Here is a 20,789-nt window from a genome sequence, read left to right as displayed (position 1 = left end):
ACTACTGGGGATCCTTGACTTCTTCCTTGGAAAAATAAGGGTTTAGTCTAACTGATCTGTAGGGAATCTTCCAAATCTAGCTTCCAGCGATTCTCTCAATATTCTTGCATGATTAGCAGTTTCAAAAGAACTGCTGGAAAGGTCAACTCTAGAATAAAATCCAGCCTTTATACCTTTGGTATCTCACTGAAAGCATTTCTGTTTTTGAGTGCTGGGCATTTATCTATTTCCCTGTTAATAAGAACAACTTTGATTTGGTGGAATTTGATAAGATTATAATTTCTTGTGAAGATTTCTGATTGTGAGTGCATTGAGAGAAATACTGATGCTAAAGTAATTTATAAGACTGAATATAACCACACATGAGAGAACAGTTTTCACAAGGATTTATGAAGAAAGAAATATGAGTGGCTGTTCAGTTTTTGAGTCAAGTTGTAAGCATACATTCGTCATTATTGACATAAAAATAGAGGGTAAAGAATAACGACTGCATAAATTCTGCAGCTTTTGTATAAAATCTTTGTATAGATGATAGCACAGTGGCTAAGAGCTTGGGCTCTGCAATCATCTTGTCTGGGTTAGGATGGGACTCACCACGTACCAAGCCACACTGTGCCTGTTTCCTTATCTGTGATGCAGCTGTAGTAATTTATGTCCCTGTAAGAGCATTGTGATGATTAAATAATATGATCCTTAAAAAGCACTGAGAAAAGTATCTGAGCCGTGGTAAGGACTCAGCAAACATTAGCATTATATGTTTTCAACAAATACTCAAATGCTTGGTTAATATTTTAAACACATCTAACATTGCTTTGAAAAATACTTGTTTACAGTGTATTGTACTCTGACCCATCTTTCCCTGTAATTAATTCTTGTTATACACTGAGATTTTTCATATTGTAAATACCATTTTTCTTTACAGAGTAAAAGAAAGAAAATTTCACTCACAAAATGAAGAGCCTGACAATTATATTTGTCCTAATCTTTTGGACTGAAACACTGACAGATCAGAGCCCAGGTACCAGTGTATCTTATGTTTATTATTATTTGGGAAATCATAAATACATATTTTATGTCTCAACAAATGTTTAATAAATAGAAATAAAAATTTATTTATTTACTAAAAAATCAAAGTAGACAGCATTTATTTGTGGTTGGTGATATGTAAAATCAAGCAAACTTAAGCTTTCAAAGATGACAGAAAGACATGGGCGAAAGTCATGAATTATGCTGCACCTGGCTAAAAAGCTTTAATTATTCATTGATTTGCTTCAGTCCTAGTGCTCCACGTCTCCATGAATAGAGTCAAGCCACTTGTTTTATAGGTCAGTTCGCAGCTTGGCCTTACTAAATGCAAGAAAAGGAGAAAAAGGAACCCCACAGAGGAAAATTATATATACATATGAAATAGAATATGAAAGCTAGGTTTTTTTACTCTTCTGTAATTATTAAAAACATCATTTAAAGATGTATATTTTTAACTGTCCTGGGATTTTAACTACCCTGGGATTTCCTGATTAATTTTGGGCTCACTTGGAAGGAAATGTCTTGCTTAGTTAGACATTTACCCTAATCCCTAATTGGGAGGTTGGAGGTGACAGACCACAACTGCTAATGTCAGTGCTGGTGTGGCCTTCCCTTGTCCTTCCCTTGTCCAGATGCCCTCTCTCAGGCTGGTACACATTCCTCCACCCCCAGCTGCCATGAGTATTGACTATAACAGCCCACAGCCATAACCTGCTTTCTCAGGATAACTGCTCTTAGATTTCCCAGAGCTACCTACCCAGGAGGTTATGCCCATAATTCTCCACCCCTTCCCTCCAATTCTTGGGGAAAGTCTGCAGTGAGTGACTGATAGGCAAATACAAAAGCAGTCCTTCTTGCCCCAAAGAGGGACGCTCTGGTATAAGGGATGCTCCAGAGTTCCCTGAGATTCAGCCACACCTTGCTTTGCTTCAGAACCGCTTCTCTTCCTCTGCTTCTCCTCAGTCAAGCCCCTGTCTCAGATCTGCCTCTCTGCTCTCCAACCCAAGACAGCTGCTCACTGGATGCTGTTTTAAAAGTTGCTATAGCTCCACTTGAAGGCTTTATGGCATCATGTTGTTTATTATTGCTTTTTCTGCATCTACCACATGTGGAAGTTCCTGGACCAGGGATCGAACCTGTGCCACAGTAGTGACAACACCAGATCCTTAACCTGCTGAGTCACCAGGCAACTCTAATGTTGTTTATTATTTTAATACAATATCAGAGTTTGGGGCTCCACAAACAAAAAGGAAAAGGATATCAGTTGCCTCTGGTGTAGAGTTAAGACAGAAAAATCTTATCAACTGTATAGAAGTCCTCTTGTTTGATATTTTCACACGCACAGTACAGTTCCTTCCTTTTGACCTCCAGAAGACACTTTCCTCGGGACTCCGAGTTACCTTTAACACTAGGGCATAGGCTCAAAGAGCAAGGTGGTTAAAACACCAAGGCAGAGCCATCACCTCATTTGGGTTTGTTGTCATTTTATTTTGATAGGGCCAGGCCCTGAGTATGCCGATGTGGTGTTTCTGGTGGACAGCTCCGACCACCTGGGAACTAAGTCCTTCCCATACATGAAGACATTCATCAATAAGATGATCAACAGCCTCCCGATAGAGACCGATAAGTATCATGTGGGCCTGGCTCAGTATAGTGATAAACTCCACACAGAATTCCAGCTCAACACCTTCAAGAGCAAAGGCCCCATGCTGAACCACCTCAAGAAGAACTTCGGGTTCCTGGGTGGCTCCCTGCGCATCGGAAGCGCACTCCGGGAGGTACACAGGACCTACTTCTCCAATGGAAGGGACAGGAAACAGTTCCCCCCAATCCTGGTGGTCCTGGCTTCCGCCGACTCCGAGGATGCTGTGGAAGAGGCTGCTGAGGCCCTGCGCAAAGATGGAGTGAGGATCATCTCTGTGGGGATGCAGAGGGTGTCCGAGGAGACCCTGAAGGCCATGGCCACGGGCCAGTTCCGCTACAACCTCCGAACAGTCAGAGACCTCAGCGCCTTCTCCCAAAACATGACGCAGGTCCTCAAGGAAGCAATTCAGTACAAGGAGGGTGAAGCTCACACTGATATACAAGGTAAGGAAGCCCTTGATTGAAAAGGTGCCCCATCCCCATGTGTTCAGATACAGAGAGTAATTTCTTATTATCCCTAAGTTGCCACTGACCAGAAAGCTCTGTATTGCATGCAGAAATGCAGAAGACCCCCTTCTCATCAACTTTCATTCTTGATTCCCTAGGCTAAAAGGAAGGATACTTAAAGCTCCCATGACTCACAACTTATCATTTGAAAAATGCTTTATATACATCTTAGGGAAGTTCTATATGAAGACCACCTAACCAAAAGACCATTGAGTACAAATAGTTTATTTGGGAGGGAATCCTAGGAAGCATTAGTAAAGAAAGAGTAAAGTGAGACAGGAAGCCACACGTGTACAGCTAATGAGTAGGTGAGAAAAAAAAAAAAAGATACACAGCTCAAAGGCTGTGCTCAGTATGATGCACTGATGGTGGTGGGGTCTGGATATTCTCTTAAGCGTAGGGTAGAATGATTCCCCAGCAAATTGGTTTTCCTGGATGCCTCTGTGCTCAGTTGATAATGATAGGCCATTCTGAGGAGCTGGTATCCAGTTCCAAGACTCAAGGAAGCCACTTGGTGTGGTACTAAGTGCCCTGACCACAGGCCAAAAGAACATAGACAATGCCACTAGCTTACTATGAACTTGAGGAAGTGTTATCTCTCTGAGCCTTGCATCAGCATTCTCATTCGTAAGCTAAGAGTCCTGGGATGATTTGAAACTTTTTTCCTGCTCTACCATTCACCAATTCCTTGACTATTGCTATGGGTTGATTTTGTAGTCAGACAAAGCTATGTCTTAATAATAAATAGACTTCCTGAAAAGTAAGAAGTTTATTTATTTCCCTTGTATCATTACAGGGCTAGTACTCAAGTTGACCAGTTGTCTTTCCTCTATTGCGGTGCTTAGGTTGGTTGTGGCTCTTCTGTTTTCAAATATATTTCAAGGTGCCATGGGAATTGGTATACAGCCAGTAGAAGGGAAAAAAGATGAACACTGCTCACGGGATGGTTTTATGGGCTGAACTTGAAAGACACACACACCACTTCTGCTCACATTTCATTAGCCGGGTATTTGTCCCATGGCCACACCTAATTGCAAGTGAGGCTGGGAAATCAGGGCTAGCTCTATGAGCAAGAAGAGGAAATGGGTTTAAGTGAGTATCTGTAAGGCTCTGTCACAGTTAGTGGTGCCCCTGAGGTACCAGGTTTCCCATTACCTCCACTCTTCCTGCCTTAAGGGAAATAGCTCGTTCTCACAGCATATGTGGTTCTTGTCCCAGAGAAAAAACCCTCCTGTGACCCTCCCCCTTGGGAAACTTCTAACCTTTTGGTAGCCTGAGCTCTCCAGGACAATAGGGCTTTACCACCTTCTTTGAAGACTGTGTACAGATCATGTTTCTCTCACTGTGCCTGATTTATTTCACAGCAGTATATAGTACAACACAGGTTTGTTTGGCAGAACCCTATCCTTGCCTTTAGAGGTTAAGAGTAAGAGCTTTGGAGTGTTAGTTCAAACCCTGGCTTGGCCACTAAGGGACTTGAGTAAGTTGCTTAACCTCTGAGCTTCTGTTTCCTTACCTACAAAGTGAGGATAATTGTGCCTACCTTATGATATAGGTGAGATGGCTTTTATGGTGTTTGGCACACAGTTTACTGTCATTAATTAAACAGCTATTTGCAAATAAATATGGAGCTGAACAGGCCATGCTGGGAATTAATTTTCACCACTGTGTGGGGTTCAGTGTACATTGGTAGATTTATGAGAATTACTTGTAATTCCACAAATATTTCTGAGCTCCTGCAAGGCACTGGAGTGGTAGAGATAAGTAAGACTTGTTTTCTGGTTTCCAGAGTTCACAATCCCATGGATAGTTCTTGGCATGATTGAGCTTAACTCTTGGCTGCACTCCCCACAGTTATGGTTCCTCCACCTGTGCCTGGAGTGGGCATTTGTGTGGATACAGTGTACTCTCCCCTGAATTCCATATTTAAACAACCAGTTGCTTACCTGGCATCTTCAAACCTAGCATGTCTGAAATGGAGCTCTTGAACCCCCTACAAGTTGTTATTCCTACTGTCTTTGCTTTGGAAAAAGATGCCACCATCATCCACTCAGTTGTTTGAGTCAAAACCCTAGCAGTTTTCACCACTTCTGTTTTTGTCTTTCAACACATGTATCTAATTTATAATCAAGTCCTCTCTTTTCTACCTTTAAGTCATATTGTTATTTTTACTCTTGTTGTAATCTACTCTATCCTTGTCCAAGAACTGTTATCTCTTTCCTGAACTAGGACAATTGTTTTTTAATGAATTTTTCATTATCTCCCCTCAGCAACTGGGGCGATATTTAAAAGGTTTAAGTAAGATCAAGTGAGTCCTGTATGATTTTTACCCTGCCTCCCTCTGACCTCATCCACCATTGTTTCCCTCACTCACTGGCTCCAGCCACTCTGAGCTTCTTGCTTGTTTCTATTTCTTGCTATTGTTTCTGCCAGGATTCCTCTTCCTTTCAAACAAGTAGCTGAATCTTTCTCTTCATTAATATCTCAGCCTAAATGTGATCCTTTCAGAGAGGTCTTCCCTGATTTATTTCTCAGAGATGTTATTCCTCGCCCCATAGCTCCAGCATCGGGTAATTCAGTTGAGTCACCTGTTTTATTTCCTTGCTAGCATTTGTTATGGTCTGAAATAATATAATCTCTTCATCTGCCCTCCCCATAGAATATGAGCTCCTTGAGGTCAGAGCTATTTCCACTAATGCATACCTACATCCCAGCATTTAAAAGTGATGGTGGTGATTGTGGTGGTGGCTCGTACTGGTAGTCGTGGACTTGGAGGTGGTGGTTGTGGTTGACAAAGGTTGGTGGTGGTGGTCATGCTGTTGGGGGTGGTGGTCAGGAAGGGACCATAGTGATGGATGTGTGGTAGGAACGCTGGTAAGAAGTGTTCTTCAGACAGAAGGTAGCACATTGCAAAGCCTCTGAAGTCAATGACCAATGCAACTCTTACTCAGAATTTTTATCTTTTGTTCACACACACAAAAAAACTAACTGTACTTGTCATGACTGCCTCTACTTTCATTAATCCCTTTTGACAATCTTTAGAGTGCCTTTCTCCCCCCAGGCCAGGGGTTTGTTCTAACCTGCATACTTTTTCTCTCTCCAAAGGCCCCTTCCTCAGGGCCTGTGAGAAAGATTCGCTTGCCGATGTCATATTCCTGGTGGATGAGTCTGTCGGGACCAGTCAGAATTTAAGGAACCTGCAGAACTTTCTGAAAAATATCACCTCTTACATGGATGTGAAAGACAATTGCCTGCGGCTTGGACTTATGAGTTACAGTGACAGAGCCGAGACCCTTTCTGTTCTGAAATCAAGCACAAGCCAGGCTGAATTTCAGAAGCAAATCCAGAAGCTTTCCCTGCGGGCTGGGAAGTCCAATGTTGGGGCTGCTGTTGAGAAGATGAGGAGAGAAGGCTTCTCAGCATCAAGTGGCAGCAGAAGGGCGCTGGGAGTGCCTCAGATTGCAGTCTTGGTCACTAACAGGCCATCAGATGACGAAGTGCGTGAGGCCACCCTGAATCTCCGGCTGGACGATGTAACTGTGTTCGCCATGGGCATCCACGGGGCCAACAAGACCCAGTTAGAAGAAATAGTGTCTTACCCTCCAAGACAGACAATCTCCATGCTAGAATCCTATGCAGACTTGGGAAATTATACTAACAACTTCTTGAAAAAACTCCAGAATGAAATATGGTCCCAAATTTCGACTAAGGCTGAACAAAAGGAACTTGATAAAACTGGTATGTTTCCAAAAATACTTTTCTTATTATAAAAATAATATGAGTAGCTACCTAGGGCCTGGGCAGGAGCAGAGACTGACCGTAATCAGATAAGGGAATTTTAGCAGTTACAAGATGTTCTAAAACCAGATTTTGGTGATGGTTGTAAAACTTCATAAATTTCCAAAAAAATCATAGAATGATTGCAATGGATGAATTTTTTAAACATGCAGCTCATACCTCAGCAAAAGATTAAAAAATGTTAGTTATAAAATAGTCTAATGGTGTTGATGAACATAAAGAAAATAAAATCACCTATAATCCTAGCTTTCAGACAACAACATTCTTAACATTTATTTCTCTTATCTTTTACGCTCTTCTCTATCTTTCTACACTCACGTACACGTAAACATGCATGGTCTTTAAAAACGACAGAATGTTGTGTGCATTGGGTTGTCAAACAGAACTTTTCTGTAATGATGGAAATGTTCTTTATCCTCACTGCCCAATAAGGTAGCCACTAGCTAATTATGACTTTCGAGCACTTGGAATGTGGCTAATGGAACTGAAAACTGAGTTTTAAATTTAATTGATTTTTATTTGATAGCCGCAATGCTGGTGACTTTTGTATTTGGACAATGCAGGAATACACTGCTTGTCAACTTGTATCATTTACAGTTACTTTTGAGTGTTACTAACAAAAGAAAAAAATAATACCAATTTAAACAGGATGAAACAATTTTTCTGTTTTACCAATAAGTCCTAAGGTAGGTATACAGAGCTAGGTGGTACACCGCAGTGTCAGGGACCCTGTCTCTTTTCTAACTTATGTTTTTTGCTGTTTGTGGCCTCTTTTCCCAGGATCATGATCTAAGATAACTGCTCATGGCATTACATTCGCATCTGAAAACAAGAACAATAAAAGAGAAGGAAAAGGGCAGGCTCCCCCCTCCTTTGCTTCAGAGATATTGCCGGGAATTACCCATACCATCTTTGCTTACCTCCCACTGGCCAGAATTTAGTCACATGTCACACCTCATTGAAAAATTGAGAGATAGAAAATGTTGTCTTTTGGGGGGGCAGTCACGTACTTAGGTAAATACTGGGAACTGAAGAGAGAATGGATATTTGGACTACAATATGATATACCTAAACTTATTTTTCTTTTTTTTGTGTGTGTGTGTGTCTTTTTTCTATTTCCTTGGGCTGCTCTCACGGCATATGGAGGTTCCCAGGCTAGGGGTCGAATCAGAGCTGTAGCCATCGGCCTCCGCCAGAGCCACAGCAACGCAGGATCCGAGCCATATCTGCAACCTACACCACAGCTCACGGCAACGCCAGATGGGTAACCCACTGAGCAAGGGCAGGGATCGAACCCTCAACCTCATGGTTCCTAGTCAGATTTGTTAATGGCTGCGCCACAATGGGAACTCCATAAACTTACTTTTTTATCAGCCTTATGTAATGGATTCTTGTCCATTTCCTTAAATATTCTTTTGCAATATTCTTTTTAGGTTGGAAATATTATCCTGTTCAATGGATAGAACATAATTTGTTTAACATGTCCTAAATTGGGGAGTTCCCATTGTGGTTCAGTGGGTTACAAACCCGACTAGTATCCATTAGGATATGTGGGTTTGATCCCTGGTCTCCTTCAGTGGGTTAAGGATCTGAGGTTGCTGGGACTGTGCAGCTGCAGCTCCATTTGGACCCCTAGCCTTGGAACTTCCTTATGCTGAAGGTGCAGCCCTAAAAAGCAAAACAAACAAAAACATATCCTAAATTGTTGGATATAGAGTTCATTGCCAATGCTTTGCCCTTAGAAAAGCCTTGCGTGGATCATCATTATACTTTTATCTACAACCATGATTGTTTTTTGACTTTTTATTCTTTTTCATTATTTTTTCTCCATTTTTTTTTCTTTTTTGGCTGCCCCATAGCATATGGGGATACCAGGCCAGGAATCAGGCCTGAGCCACAACCCATGTCCCAGTGCTCCACAGAAGCCACCAATCCCATAGTGCCACAGCGGGAACTCCTCTTCCATGATTCTAATGAAGGATATCCTTCATTGAGGATATTTAAGATGCTTTGTGAATCTGCTATTTTTTTTAAATGAAGCTCTTTTCAAAGATGCCAGGAGACACAAGCAAAAATATGCTTGATGTGACTTTGAGTTTATTTAACTCTGAGATATCTGCTGTGTTCACACATTTCTTTGTAGATGAAATGCTTTCAAGCAATTGAAACTTGAATTTGGCAGTACTTACATGGAAAAGACTCCTCCAATGATATTAAAGGCTAATTTTAAATCCAGATTAATTAATTGAAGGTTTAAGGATGCGTTTTGGGCCAGCCCTGGATTTCCTCTGGCGCATATACATTACAAGCAAGAGAGAGAAACACTACTACCTTATGAGTGATACATGGAGGGGGAGGGGTCCCTCAGAGTAGCAGCAGGCTTGGTCTAATGCCAACTTTTAGGGCATGGGAGAGGATGTGTAGTATGGTCTCTCTCAGGGAGTTTGCCAATCATGTGACAAAAAACTATTATTGTCATTATAGAATTTCTAAATGGGAAGAGATGGGATCAAAACAAGGAGAAGGGCCTCTAAGGCAGATGACTATCTTCCATAAGCCCTCAGTAAATGGCTTCTTGTTAATTCAGTGGCTCTCAAATATTGGTACCTGGTTTCCTCAGAAGTAGATTCAAATAAGGATACATGTAAATTTGAATATTAAAAACACATCCAGGAAGAAAGTGGAGATTGGTAGGGAAGTGAGGGTATAAGACCAGGAAGGGCAGGGTGATAAGCAAAGCCCCACGGAGGGTCAATTCCACAGAACCATTCTAGAGAGCGTGGGTTAAACTTCAGCATTGTCTCAGTCAACTGGAGAATGTGTATTCCAGCACACGGGAGGGAATGTACATTTTCAGACACCTCTGGCTCAAGTACCAAGCAAAATGGGTTTCCACAACCCCAGAGCAGCCTACGCACCAATGGGCACAGGTGCTAGTGTTGGAAAGAAAATGCCGGGAACTGGTTACACAAACATGGTAGAGAATTTGAGGGGGTTGAAGCAGAACACCAAAAGTGTCTGCTGTAAACTTATCAAGCTTTCCTGAGGAGCTCATTAATGATTCAGTGCCTCAACCCAGTGACTCAGTCTCTGCATTTTAGAAAGATCCCAAATGAACTCATGCTACCAATGTTTGAGAACCACTACCCCAGTGAATTTGCTGTGGTCTAGAGTGGTGTGGCCAGCTTTGTTATTTCAGAATGGTCAAACACAGAACATCAGTCTATATTGATGGTCACTTCTGTATCCACCACGTCTGGCGCTAGTAGGTATTCAATTTATTAAAGAACTTCATTAAATCAAGGGAAGACTCATATTAACTATTCCAAGAGCCTGATATATAACAAAAGAATGATTGTCTTTGTAATGGGACTGTTAGTGCCCAGGTGCCTGGACATTCATGTCCTCTGAGAAATATAGTCTCTCCCTGTAGACATATCAACAAATGAGAAGCTAAAGTGTAATCAAAAGATTGTGGGAGGTTGTGGAACCAGAGCAAAGCAGTTAGTTTTATGACCAAAATGTCTAGTAGTATTTAGTTAGGTGGATGACTCTATTTTAAAATCAAATATATAAATATGTATCTCTGTCTCTCTGTATAACTGTGCAGGTGAGGCCTTGAGCCAGGGGACACATTTTTCTTCAACATTGTCCAACTGAACTTTTTAGGTAGAAATATTCTATAATTACACTCTCCAATATGTAGCCACTAGCTAGGGACGAAATGCCTGAAATGTGACGATTGCAACAGAAGAGCTGGCTTTTAAATTTTATTTAATTTTAAGTTCACATTTTAATAGCAACTTGTGTGACTAGTGGCTGGTGTATTGGACCAGTGCAGTTCCAGCTGGGGTTGGATGGGCATTGCCATGGTAACCCACTGGCACACACATTTTTCTCTCTTTCCTTCCTGGCCACCATTTTCCTTCTAAAGAATACACAATTCATCTTTATCAGGTATATAAATCAATTAATTCTGACTGCTGTCAAGTTTTGCTGATCTAGAATCACCCCTGTGTTATCTGCTTATCTTTGCCCTAATGTTTTATATTTAATATGCTTGATTTCATAGTTTAATTCTCAGTGTCAAACTTATTTCCAGTATTTCTGATTTCTTAAAGACCAGCTTCTCATAGCTTGATGCAGTGTCAATAGCTATAAATTGTTAAAAAGTTATCAATAAAGAAAATATTTCTGGAGCGACTAAATTGTCTCATATTTCAAAGATTTTTCACATACTCAACCAGGTAATTGTGCTTCTGCCTTAACTTTAAAGGCATGCTCTTTTTTTCTAACCAATTTCAAAAATGACTAGCTAGAGTTGTAAAATAGACTATCAGAAAAGTTAAAGCACTTTTTTGTGTGGGTGTGTCTTTTTATGGCCGCACCCACGGCATATGGAAGTTTCCAGGCTAGAGGTCAAATCTGAGCTGTAGCTGATGGCCTACACCACAGCTGCAGCAATGCCAGATCCTTAACCCACTGAGCGAGGCCAGGGTTCAAACCCATGGCCCTCATGGATACTAGTCGGTTTTGTTAATCACTGAGCCATGACAGGAACTCCTGTCTCCTCCAGATTTTAAGAGAGAATCTGCTCAACAAAGGAAGGAACATTGAGAGCTTTTTTATGTAACTTTTTTTTTTTTTGTCAAAAGCCTGTGATGTACCAGGCTTAGTGGGCAGAATCAGAACACTGGGCAAAGTCCCTCCCCTTATGGAGCTGACATTCTATGACAGTAAACAAGATGTCCTCACAAACAAATGAATAAAGTAATTTCAGAAAGTAATGGACATCAGAAGAAAAATAAACAGGGTACTGGGACAGGCAGTGATTGATATGCTTTAGCCACAGGGGAAGAGAAGGACTTTTAAAGAACCAAATTTGAGTTGGTACGTCCATGAGATGAGAAAGAACTAGCCATGTGAAGATATGGAGGATGAGTATTCCAGGAAAGCAGAGGACAGGTGCAAAAATCTTGTGGCACATTTAAAGTACAAGAACATAATGACGAAGGTGAAAAATTGCTGGAAATATGGTCAGAGAGCAAAGCATGGGGTAAATCAAGCTGATTTCTCATTTTTAAATTCTAAATACAATGATAAATCACTTAAGTAGAAGAGTAGTATGATGGGGCTCTAGATTGTTCCAGCCGCTCTGGGCAGAAGAAGTTAGCGGGGAGTAAGAACAGGAGGTCATCTATCCCATCGCATTTCTCAGGAAATGATAAGGACAACCTGTCTGGAAAGGCAGAATACCAGAAAAATGTTTTTAACTAAGAGCCTGAAGACTTGGCAATCCCGCCCTTACTCTTTAGTGACCTTAGAAGAACCATCAGACCTTGTTCAGTTTCATCTTTCTCCCAAGATGGTGGTAAATTTCAAAGGAAAATGTGTAGGAAGTGCTCAGTGCAGGCCCCTTGCAAACCAGAAGCATCCTCACTTTTTTTTTAGAACCATCATAGACCCATGCTCCTCTCCAAACCCTCCTGCAAATGTTCTCTCTAGATTTCCTATAATTAACGGAGAATGCTCTTTCTGCTTTCTGTGTTCTTGCAGGCTGTGTGGATACAAAAGAGGTTGATATCTATTTCCTCATTGACGGCTCAGGTAGCATTAGGAGTGACCACTTTGAGCAAATCAAGAAATTTATGCTGGAGGTGATAGAAAATTTTGACATTGGCCCAGACAAAGTCCGAGTTGGAGCTGTGCAATATTCTGACACGAGAGAAAAGGAATTTGATATCACTGACTACACTACTGATGAGACATTAAGAAAGGCTATTTCTAACATCAGGCAACTTGGAGGCGGCACTTACACCGGGGAAGCCCTGGATTTCATATTACAAATAATAAAGAAGGGAAGGGAGCAGAGAATAAATAAGGTACCCTGTTACCTCATTGTGTTGACTGATGGGATGTCCATGGATGACGTTCTGGAACCAGCTGAGAAACTAAGGGCTGAAAACATTGCTGTTCATGCAATCGGCATTGGGGAGGCTAACAGAACACAACTGCAACAAATTGCTGGAAAAGAAGAAAGGGTCAGCTTTGGGCAGAACTTTGATTCTTTAAAAAACATAAAAAATGAAGTTTTGCACAGCATCTGCACTGAGAAAGGTAAGCAAAACAAAAAGGCTTTATTCTCTTGACTTTTTTTTTTTTTTGGTCTTTTTTGGACCGCGCCCACAGCATATGGAGGTTCCCAGGCTGGAGGTTGAATCGGAGCTGTAGCTGCCAGCCTACACCACAGCCACAGTGACACCAGATCTTGGACCGCGCCCACAGCATATGGAGGTTCCCAGGCTGGAGGCTGAATCGGAGCTGTAGCTGCCAGCCTACACCACAGCCACAGTGACACCAGATCCGAGCCACGTCTGTGACCTACACCACAGCTCATGGCAACGACAGATCCTTAACCCACTGAGCGAGGCCAGGGATCGAACACGCAACCCCATGGTTACTAGTTGGATTCATTAACCACTGAGCCACAGCGGGAACTCCTGGACTTTGTTAATTGTTTCAGGCAGACCAGCTGCCAGGCTGAGACAAGGAGTAACATGACCAGTTGTCCAGTTGGTATTTTGCTAACTTCCTTTTAGCCCCTCAGTTTAAACCAGTTGCCAAGACTGGGATATCCCTCTATTGACAGCCACCCTGGGGACATCTCGGAAGTCATAAGTGGGAAATTTTCTAAGAGTGTGTTGCTGCCTTGACAAAGCCCCCTGGTGTGGAGGGTAAGAGACTCTATATTGCGTGTGTGTGTGTGTGTGTGTGTGTGTGTGTGTGCGCGCACATGTACACATACTACTTGAGGCAGATGAGTACAGTGGAAGGAAAATGGGCTTAAAGGTTCAGCATAATAAACACCAACCATTATTTTTCTTTTCTTTTCTTTCTTTTCTTCTTTTTTTTTTTTGTCTTTTTTTGTCTTTTGTCTATATAGGGCCTGCAGCATATGGAGGTTCCCAGGCTAGGGGTCCAATCGGAACTATTGCTGCTAGCCTACGCCAGAGCCACAGCAACGCCAGATCCGAGCCACTTCTGCTACCTGCACCACAGCTCATGGCAACGCTGGATCCTTAATCCATTGAGTGAGGCCAGGCTCATGGTTCCTAGTTGGATTCATTTCTGCTGCACCACGAGGGGAACGCCTATTTTTCTATTATGAATGCATATCTGGTACAATGTAATCCTTGTTTATTTTTATTTATTACAGAAACACATACTTGAATTTTTGTTCTGACTAAAAATTAAGTAACAAAAGTTGGAAAAGTTTTAACTTTTGTAGAACCATTGTAGAATTTCTATAGCTGATATTTTTCTTAATAATAGCCACTTATTACTTGAAGATGGGGTGTGTTGATTGCTAGTATTAGCACTGAAAATATTGTCTGCTGAGAGGCACGTTCACTTACTGATTAAAGTAAAGGATGCTAAAGTCAAAGCATCAATATTCACACCCCAGATTTATAACTTATCGGCTGTGAATCTTGAATGGTTACTTACTGTCCACCTTTCTTGGTCCCTTGTGTATAGGCTTATTGTGAAGCTTAAAGGTAAAAATACAGGTGGACCACTTAAAAGAGTGTTTGGCCCATGGTAAATGCTACATAAAACTATTGTAATACTTGGCTAAGGTGTTCACTGATGAGGAAAGGAAAATAATTCTCAGTTATTTGAACTTTTAAACATAAAAATGTGTTGGGAATTTTCTCTGAGTCACTAAAAATACAAAGAAAAATAAACAAGCCAATAAGTAACATTCACAGTAATATCCTAAATCATAGTTTTGTAGATTGTTCTTCCTGTTATGGACAGTAATAGAGTTGGGTCTTCAGGATGTCTTAGAAAGAGTATGAAAGTTCCCTGACCTTTCCTGGAGTTGATGCCAGGGAAAGTCAAAGGGTTTCAGGAAACATAAAATGGATTGTGTTTCAGGTCTTCTCAAGGGAGAAGGTCATGGACCAATCTGAAGAGGGACAGGTACATTTCTTGTAGGTCAGGTCTTTGCAATTCAGGTGTCCAAATCCTGGCATATCTGCAGGATTATTCCAATTAAAATTTTTTTAAAAAATGGAGTCAGGGCAGCATGGTTCTCAAATGATGGTTTTAAATCCCCCTGGTGGGCCTTATACAAGCTGTTAGAAAGTAGCTAGCATCTTTTAATTCTTCTGTGGCTGTGCTAACTGTTAATACCCATAGTATGGGATAGACTGTGAGTACTGAGGATAGAGCTGGTAAGAGAATGGCAGAGATAACAGATAGACAGGTTAAGAGTAAGGGAGTTCCTGTCGTGGCTCAGTGGTTAACGAATCTGACTAGGAACCATGAGGTTGTGGGTTTTATCCCTGGCCTCGCTCAATGGATTAAGGATCCGGCGTTGCCATGAGCTATGGTGTAGGTTGCAGACACAACTCAGATCTGGCGTTACTGTGGCTCTGGCGTAGGCCGGCGGCTACAGCTCCGATTAGACCCCTAGTCTGGGAACCTCCACATGCGAGGGTGCAGCCCTAGAAAAGACAAAAAAAGAAAAAGAAAATGCTAAAGACAATGTACATTATATATGTGATTTACAAGGTATATACTATATATACACACACACACAAAAAAAACACTTGTGCCATGAATTAATAACATGTTTTACAGCTTATAGAAGTTGGTCTTCTATGTGTGTATGTATGTACAGATACATATTTACATATGCATATATATGTTCACTTCCAATCAGTAGAGTATCTACAAATTTTATGTATAAATAAAGGAACAGTCCATGTTGATCACTATTACGTGCTTAACACATGGCATGATGCTTGCCCTGTCATACACTTCAAGAATTATGAATGAATAAATTATGAACAAAAGCATAATGCATGCATGAATAAATGAGTAAATGAATACGTACTTTAGAAGGTGCATTTCTAAGAAACTTCTTAGATAACCTTCAGTGAATTTCTGATTTAGGATTCTAATCAGCTGGCTCCTACAAAAGAATCGAAGAAAATTTTAAAATGCAATGGCAGTTGCTTGAGTTAATTTTTGATGTTTTCTAATTAATGAATTTGTTTCTGCTTTGCCGTCTCTGTGCATTCTGAGAACCATGCCAACCTGGTTCATTTCCGATCTTTTTTATTACATGCAGGATGTGAAGACATGAAGGCTGACATCATGTTTCTGGTGGATAGTTCTGGCAGTATAGGACCTGAAAATTTTAGGACAATGAAAAGCTTCATGAAAAACCTGTTAGCTAAGATTCAGATTGGTTTGGACAAAACCCGAATTGGTGTCGTTCAGTTCAGCGATGTTACGAAGGAAGAATTCAAACTTGATACATACTTTACACAAAAAGAAATTTCTGATGCCATAGAGAGAATGTCTCCCATCGAGCAAAACACTTTGACTGGAAAGGCACTAACTTCTATAGAGCCGTACTTCACCGAGTCCAAGGGGGCCCGATCAATGGTCAGAAAGTTTCTCATCCTTATCACGGATGGAGAAGCCCAAGATGATGTGAGAAACCCAGCAAAAGTTCTTCGGGACAAAGGTGTGGTCATCTTCGCTGTGGGGGTATTCAGGGCCAACAGGACTCAGCTAGAGGAAATCAGTGGGGACAGCAGCCTGGTTTTCCAAGTTGAGAGTTTCAGTGATCTACAGGAAATAGAGAATAAACTCATCTTCCGTGTGTGCGCTCTTCATGGTAAGTGACTCTCTTATCCTTCAGGACTCAAGGCTATGAGCTGTTGCCTTTATAGTGGGGGTGACCAATAACTTGGACTCCTGGCTTGGCCTCTAACAACGTCCACATTAGTGTTAAATTTTGGTCTTATTTATGGTATATTAAAACACCCATTACCTTTGGGGATATTCCAGATTAACAATTTTGTAAGCTGAAAAATAGTCTGATTTTGACGATGTCAAACAGATTCCTAGAAGGTCTCAGAACTTCATATTAAATGTGCAACTCTTTAAACCTGCATACCTAGATTTTTCCAGAACCAGTTTTTAATGATTCCAAATGATCCCAAGTAATTCCCCCAAATTATTTCTAGGCTGACTATTACCACTGTTAAGTAGTAAATGATTAGAAATACAAATTCATCTTCCTCTTAGTTAAATTAAATCCAGTATCCTGAGCATAAACCCCAACAAAAGCCCTTTGTATTTTAAATACAGTGTGTATTTTCATTACCTCACATTATTCTTCTTACCTTCTATCAGCTAAGTATATTACAGTTGCCCATTTATGCAAGTGGAAATTTTTTAATTTTGAAATTTTTTTCTCGGGGTTGTTATTTTTATCTGACAAACTGTAGTGCTTTTCAAGTTGTACTGAGTTAAGCTCAGTTTGAGCCCATCAATTTTTTTTTTGTCTTTTTGCCTTTTCTAGGGCCGCTCCCGTGGCATATGGAGGTTCCCAGGCTAGGGGTCCAGTCGGAGCTGTAGCCTCTGGCCTATGCCAGAGCCATGGCAACGCGGGATCTGAGCCACGTCTGCGACCTACACCACAGCTCACGGCAATGCCGGATCCTTAACCCACTGAGCAAGGCCAGGGATCGAACCTGCAACCTCATGGTTCCTAGTCAGATTTGTTAACCACTGTGCCATGACAGGAACTCTGAGCCCATCAATTTTAACGCCTCTTAAGTGAGAACTTGCTATAAATCCACATGTAAGGCTAGAGACACCTATGCTTATAAATCTATCAGGTGCTATTGTTATCTGTGTTTTGGATACAACTAAGAGAACAAACCAAAGCATTCATCAGTTTGTTGTATGGTTCTTCTGGCAACACAGAGACCTCCTTTGGACTTCGTTCTTCAGAATATATATGTGAAAATTTTGGAAAGTTAACAAATAAGATGTCTCATTATAAACTCTGAGTTTTAGGCAATAGCTCTAAGATTTCTTTGGTAATAGCTTAACCGGATTTTTTTTCTTCCTCTAAGAATGGTAGTGATTCCCAAACTCTTGGGGTTGTGGAAATATTCTAAAAAAGTCTTACCTTATGACCACAGTCTTACCTTTGAAATCCAAAGGCTCTTCCTGGCATTTCTTCATTTTGAGAAAAGTAATATTTGTGGAGGCCCTGTCTACAGCATGAGGTAAAATTTTAGCTAACTCATACATAAGATCAACTCAAATATTCATCAAGTCAATCTACAAATATTTATCATCATCTCATAAATATTTATCAAGATATGACTAATCACCAGATCCTCCCTACGTAGCCCTGGCTTGTGAGACTTAAAATTTTGAGACCTCTTTGCCAGAAATAAAGATTGGAAGTAAGATAGGCAGGTGGGAGGTGGGAGATGGAGAAGGTGAACCTTTGGGAAATACGTGCTTAAGTTTCTGAGGAAAGGAAAAGAGTGGAAATAAGCCCATACTTTGGAGACCCAGCCAGAGTGTTTACTTGGCTTCTAATGTGGAGTAGGGCTTGGGGCTGGGGTGAAGTGACAGGAACCTTAGCTCTCTCCTTACATGGGCATTTCTGTGTTCCAAATTGTGGAGTCAGGGAAGGAGCACAAATCAGTGAAAAGAGGCATGATGCACATGGGGGTTTATCTGTTAGAAGCTGAGAAGACAGCTAGAAGCCCAAATGAGCAGGATGAAACTTTCAATTTATCTACCAAGCCTCTGATCTCTTCAAGACCGCAGGCCAGTTGGGCAAACAGTGGTCATATCTCACCATTATACTGATATTGAATTACCTTCTGTTATGCAATTCCAGTTGAAAGCCTGTTTAGCAAAAGGCATTGCACGTCAGTGAGATTTAGCAGAACATAGTAGGGAGGTGTGAGGAGCAGCAATGGTGGAGTCAAACAGACAAGGGCTCCAATGTCCTTGGAATCGTGATGGGGGCAAGTTGTATATCTCTGCTCCCTCAGCTTCTTTTTTTTAAAATTAGCATTAGCCACCCCTATGTGAGGTGCAGGGTCTGGCACATGGGAGGCACGTGGCCAATGTTAGTTGGCTTCCCTTCTCAGCTGTCTGTGCAGAATGCACTGCAGAAAGTTTATGATGCTTGCTCTCTTATCCTTTCAGATTGTAAAAGGATTAAAGAGTTAGATGTTGTGTTTGTGCTGGACCATTCAAGCAGCATCCAACCCCGAGACCAAGAAAGCATGATCAACCTCACAATGCATTTGGTGAAGAAATCGGATGTCGGCCCAAACAGGGTTCAGTTTGGAGCTCTCCGATACTCCAATGAACCTGATATTATCTTCTACCTTAACTCAAACAGATCAGCCATCATGGAGTATCTGAGGTCACTCAGTGCCAAAGGAGGGGATACCTACACCGCTAAGGCTCTGGAACGTGCCAACATCCTGTTCACGGAGGAACATGGCAGTCGAATCAAGCAAAATGTGAAGCAGATGCTGATAATCATCACAGATGGGAAATCCCATGACCATATTCACCTCAGTGACAAGGCTTCGAAGTTAAGGGCCAAAGGCATCATCATCTACGCTGTGGGTGTAGGAGAGGCCAACCAAGAAGAACTGGAGACTATGGCAGGGAATAAACACTATACTATCCATGTCAGTAATTTTGACAGTCTGAAAGATGTTTATCAGCCTCTGCAAGAGAGTATGTGTACCAATGCCCAAGAGAGTAAGTTGTGCTTTAAAGCTTCTATTGGGGTAGCAATACAAGTTGAAGCAAAAAATAAATGATGAGTCTTGCTTTCCCATTACCTTGGAGTCACGAGTTGAACATGTCTCTGCTCAGGCTACATGTTTTTTCACCTCTAAAAGAAATGCATTATTGATTACACAAGAATCTAAAGGCCTTGGCCACTTCATTGAAGACATTATGCAAGAAGTATTCCTTGCTGTCTGGCTTCTCTGTTCCCTTTTTCTTGGCAGACAGGACTCTTACTTGAGCCACATTCACCTTTCTTCATTTCACAACTACTCGTGCTGTCCATTTGCTGAATGGGGTCAAAGCAACTGCTGGGCATCAGTTCCAGGCTGAACTCAAGTGGAGAGTTTCATGGTTTAAACAGATAGACTTATGTCTTCAAAGATCCAGGGCCCTCTAAATGGGGTTATTGGCATCCTATCATGCCATTGCAAGTCCGAGCGGTATAGTAAGGCTTTCTGAATAAGGGCAGGAATGGGAGTTGAATGTGGGGTAATAGAGACTGGCCGCTAGGAATGGGGAAGGGAAGGGGCCAAATCTGATTCAAGATACCACTGGATTAGGATGGGCCGGAAGCATCACATCTGAGTGAGGAAAGGGTGAGATTGGCCACCTGGCCTCAAAGCAGTGGTGATTGACAAGTCATCCAGGAGGGCCTCTGTGCCTCCTTAGAAGGCTGGAATCCTTTCTGGATGTTGGTCCGGTCTTCCCAAGCCTGGCAAAGAAATCAGTCAACTAGTCAACTTCCTTCTTTTTGCCTCTTCCCTTCCTTTTGCCGACTGCCTTCTCTTTTTCTTTCCTCCTTTCTTTCTTCCTCTCTACCAGTTTGAAACCTACGTTTGTATCCAACACAAATCATATCTCTATCTCTTTAAAACAGTCCAACTCCAAAAAAAACTTTCCCCCAGGAGTTCCTGTTGCGGCAGAGGATGCAGGTTCATCCCTGACCTCAATCCCGTGTTGCTGCAAGCTGCAACATAGGTCACAGATGCGGCTAAAATCCAGCATTGTTGTAGCTGTGGTGTAGGCCTGCAGCTGCAGTTCCAATTTGCCCCCTGGCCTGGGAACTTCCATATGCTACAGGATTGTCTGTAAAAAGAAAGAAAAGAAACACAATCTTCCTCCAAATTCTGTATCAGACCAGCATTTGGCAGGCTGAAACTATGTCTCAC

The 20,789-nt window shown here is 41.6% G+C and overlaps 1 protein-coding gene across 1 annotated transcript in view; it reads left to right on the top strand.

The window, feature by feature from the left end:
• Nucleotides 1-20,789, top strand: part of COL6A5 (collagen type VI alpha 5 chain) — a 127,626-nt gene that overhangs the window by 37,309 nt on the left and 69,528 nt on the right. Inside the window, 6 exon segments of the mRNA XM_005669263.4 lie at nt 923-1,018; nt 2,524-3,114; nt 6,283-6,915; nt 12,532-13,092; nt 16,115-16,669; nt 19,018-19,587. Of these exon segments, the coding sequence (XP_005669320.3) occupies nt 952-1,018; nt 2,524-3,114; nt 6,283-6,915; nt 12,532-13,092; nt 16,115-16,669; nt 19,018-19,587 (2,977 nt within the window). The 5' untranslated portion in view covers nt 923-951.

This window comes from Sus scrofa, chromosome 13, assembly GCF_054392235.1.
Source record: "Sus scrofa isolate SSC_HxYL_T2T_F1_AM1 chromosome 13, Sscrofa_HxYL_maternal_Yorkshire_Landrace_v2.0, whole genome shotgun sequence".
In the NCBI taxonomy this organism is placed as follows: domain Eukaryota; kingdom Metazoa; phylum Chordata; class Mammalia; order Artiodactyla; family Suidae; genus Sus; species Sus scrofa.
The sequence above is the reverse complement of the archived record's forward strand: the minus strand, read 5'-3'. Positions and strand labels throughout refer to the sequence as shown.